A 4,148-nucleotide genomic window follows, 5' to 3' on the forward strand; every position below is an offset into this window, starting at 1 on the left:
CTTAACTGGCAAAATTTGTATTAAAGCGAAAGATTGAAATTAGTGATGTGAGTCCAAACTTTTAACCGGTAGTGTATATGTGTGAACATTGTTCCATATATACATAGAATATATCAGTATATGAATACACTATTATATACTAAGATTATAAAATGTAATCACAGGAAATTCGGCTGTTGACTTCCGGTATTGTGGACTTAATTTTTGTAGTTGAATTAGTTTCTCAAACGCGTTTGACACGTAAAGGTCTCACTATATATATTCGGAAATTCAAATTTCAGTAACCACTTCAGCAAACATGATTTTGCGTCAATATTGTATATTTTGTATTATATTGCTTTCCCAAAAGTACATCGTAGGTACTGTTCCTGTATACAATTCAAGTGCTGGAAATGCCGCTAAAATAAAAGAATCTACACAATTTATGAATCCTGTAAAAGCAGATACGTCGAATAATCGTATCCTTGATAAATCGGATAATGAATATAAATCTGAAACAAATCGGACAGAATCTTCATCTCTTTCAACTGCAACAAAACTGTTACAAAAGCAACCAATAACAGTGCCCACTAGTAATTTAAGCAATTCAGACAATGCAAGTACCAATAAAACTACACCATCAAATGAAACTCCAACTGATGCAGATGAAAGTAGCTCGAACACTAATTCAAGAAAAATATCTAGCCAAAATTTAAACTCAGAGGATAAAACAGAGGACTCAGAGGATATAAACAGTTTAGATAGTGCAAGTACCAATACGACTAAACTATCAAATGAAACTCCAACTGATGCAGATGAAAGTAGCTCGAACACTAATTCAGCAAAAATATCTAGCCAAAATGTAAACTCAGAGAGTAAAACAGAGGACTCAGAGGATATAAGCAGTTCAGATAGTGCTAGTACCAATACAACTAAACTATCAAATGAAACTCCAACTGATGCAGATGAAAGTAGCTCGAACACTAATTCAGCAAAAATATCTAGCCAAAATGTAAACTCAGAGGATAAAACAGAGTACTCAGAGGATATAAACAGTTCAGATAGTGCAAGTACCAATACAACTAAACTATCGAATGAAACTCCAACTGATGCAGATGAAAGTAGCTCGAACACTAATTCAACAAAAATATCTAGCCAAAATGTAAACTCAGAGGATGAAACAGAGGACTCAGAGGATATAAGCAGTTCAGATAGTGCAAGTACCAATACAACTAAACTATCAAATGAAACTCCAACTGATGCAGATGAAAGTAGCTCGAACACTAATTCAGCAAAAATATCTAGCCAAAATGTAAACTCAGAGGATAAAACAGAGTACTCAGAGGATATAAACAGTTCAGATAGTGCAAGTACCAATACAACTAAACTATCGAATGAAACTCCAACTGATGCAGATGAAAGTAGCTCGAACACTAATTCAGCAAAAATATCTAGCCAAAATGTAAACTCAGAGGATGAAACAGAGGACTCAGAGGATATAAGCAGTTCAGATAGTGCAAGTACCAATACAACTAAACTATCAAATGAAACTCCAACTGATGCAGATGAAAGTAGCTCGAACACTAATTCAGCAAAAATATCTAGCCAAAATGTAAACTCAGAGGATGAAACAGAGTACTCAGAGGATATAAACAGTTCAGATAGTGCAAGTACCAATACAACTAAACTATCGAATGAAACTCCAACTGATGCAGATGAAAGTAGCTCGAACACTAATTCAGCAAAAATATCTAGCCAAAATGTAAACTCAGAGGATGAAACAGAGGACTCAGAGGATATAAGCAGTTCAGATAGTGCAAGTACCAATACAACTAAACTATCGAATGAAACTCCAACTGATGCAGATGAAAGTAGCTCGAACACTAATTCAGCAAAAATATCTAGCCAAAATGTAAACTCAGAGGATGAAACAGAGGACTCAGAGGATATAAGCAGTTCAGATAGTGCAAGTACCAATACAACTAAACTATCAAATGAAACTCCAACTGATGCAGATGAAAGTAGCTCGAACACTAATTCAGCAAAAATATCTAGCCAAAATGTAAACTCAGAGGATAAAACAGAGTACTCAGAGGATATAAACAGTTCAGATAGTGCAAGTACCAATACAACTAAACTATCGAATGAAACTCCAACTGATGCAGATGAAAGTAGCTCGAACACTAATTCAACAAAAATATCTAGCCAAAATGTAAACTCAGAGGATGAAACAGAGGACTCAGAGGATATAAGCAGTTCAGATAGTGCAAGTACCAATACAACTAAACTATCAAATGAAACTCCAACTGATGCAGATGAAAGTAGCTCGAACACTAATTCAGCAAAAATATCTAGCCAAAATGTAAACTCAGAGGATAAAACAGAGGACTCAGAGGATATAAGCAGTTCAGATAGTGCAAGTACCAATACAACTAAACTATCAAATGAAACTCCAACTGATGCAGATGAAAGTAGCTCGAACACTAATTCAACAAAAATATCTAGCCAAAATGTAAACTCAGAGGATGAAACAGAGGACTCAGAGGATATAAGCAGTTCAGATAGTGCAAGTACCAATACAACTAAACTATCAAATGAAACTCCAACTGATGCAGATGAAAGTAGCTCGAACACTAATTCAGCAAAAATATCTAGCCAAAATGTAAACTCAGAGGATAAAACAGAGTACTCAGAGGATATAAACAGTTCAGATAGTGCAAGTACCAATACAACTAAACTATCGAATGAAACTCCAACTGATGCAGATGAAAGTAGCTCGAACACTAATTCAGCAAAAATATCTAGCCAAAATGTAAACTCAGAGGATAAAACAGAGGACTCAGAGGATATAAGCAGTTCAGATAGTGCAAGTACCAATACAACTAAACTATCAAATGAAACTCCAACTGATGCAGATGAAAGTAGCTCGAACACTAATTCAACAAAAATATCTAGCCAAAATGTAAACTCAGTGGATAAAACAGAGGACTCAGAGGATATAAACAGTTCAGATAGTGCAAGTACCAATACGACTAAACTATCAAATGAAACTCCAACTGATGCAGATGAAAGTAGCTCGAACACTAATTCAGCAAAAATATCTAGCCAAAATGTAAACTCAGAGAGTAAAACAGAGGACTCAGAGGATATAAGCAGTTCAGATAGTGCTAGTACCAATACAACTAAACTATCAAATGAAACTCCAACTGATGCAGATGAAAGTAGCTCGAACACTAATTCAGCAAAAATATCTAGCCAAAATGTAAACTCAGAGAGTAAAACAGAGGACTCAGAGGATATAAGCAGTTCAGATAGTGCTAGTACCAATACAACTAAACTATCAAATGAAACTCCAACTGATGCAGATGAAAGTATCTCGAACACTAATTCAACAAAAATATCTAGCCAAAATGTAAACTCAGTGGATAAAACAGAGGACTCAGAGGATATAAACAGTTCAGATAGTGCAAGTACCAATACAACTAAACTATCAAATGAAACCCCAACTGATGCACATGGAAGTAGTTCGAACACTAATTCAACAAAAATATACAGCCAAAATGTAAACTCAGAGGATAAAACAGAGGACTCAGAGGATATAAACAGTTCAGATAGTGCAAATACCAATACAACTAAACTATCAAATGAAACTCCAACTGATGCAGGTGAAAGAAGCTCGAACACTAATTCAACATTAATTGTTTTAGGTAAATACTGAAAAATATACATCTCAATATTAATTACAGATATAATTCAATATTTTTGGCTAAATTAACATTTTTTAAATTTCAGTGATACTATATTTATGGAAATTCAGAGCTAGTGGTTATGACATTATTTAAAATTCTCTTTATATATAATTATGATAAAGGAATATCAAAAATAAATTTACAAAAATATATGTAATTCTTCATTTAATTTTCAAATCATAGTAGTATAGATTAGAAATAAGGTAAGGTCCTTTACATTTTCAATTGAAATCATCAAAAATCTGCAGATAGATTACGTACAGGCGTGTGTGGTGATGTTAATTATGACTATATGTCGATTTTACACTTTGTCAACTTTCTCTTCGCAAACCCACTAACAGATTATGTGAAGCACAATCCAATACATTCCGAAATGCATACATATAGTGTAAGTCTAGTTATAAACCGAAGATCGGGTAG

At 34.1% G+C, this 4,148-nt stretch overlaps 1 protein-coding gene across 1 annotated transcript; it reads left to right on the forward strand.

The window, feature by feature from the left end:
• The first annotated feature begins 236 nt into the window (after positions 1 to 236).
• On the forward strand, positions 237 to 3,880 carry LOC105218619 (putative uncharacterized protein DDB_G0282133). Its single transcript, XM_054229796.1, has 2 exons — positions 237 to 3,686; positions 3,772 to 3,880. The coding sequence occupies exons 1-2, from the start codon at positions 299 to 301 to the stop codon at positions 3,819 to 3,821; spliced, it is 3,438 nt and encodes a 1,145-aa protein (XP_054085771.1). The 5' UTR covers positions 237 to 298; the 3' UTR covers positions 3,822 to 3,880.
• Positions 3,881 to 4,148: the final 268 nt, after the last annotated feature.

The sequence above is a fragment of the Zeugodacus cucurbitae genome, chromosome 4 (genome assembly GCF_028554725.1).
Source record: "Zeugodacus cucurbitae isolate PBARC_wt_2022May chromosome 4, idZeuCucr1.2, whole genome shotgun sequence".
Lineage (NCBI taxonomy): Eukaryota > Metazoa > Arthropoda > Insecta > Diptera > Tephritidae > Zeugodacus > Zeugodacus cucurbitae.

Excerpts from the sequence above, each read along its gene's own strand:
- LOC105218619 (XM_054229796.1), top strand. The coding sequence starts at position 299 with ATGATTTTGCGTCAATATTGTATATTTTGTATTATATTGCTTTCCCAA. Across the intron at positions 3,687-3,771 it reads TTCAACATTAATTGTTTTAG|TGATACTATATTTATGGAAA; the intron begins GTAAATACTGAA and ends TTTAAATTTCAG.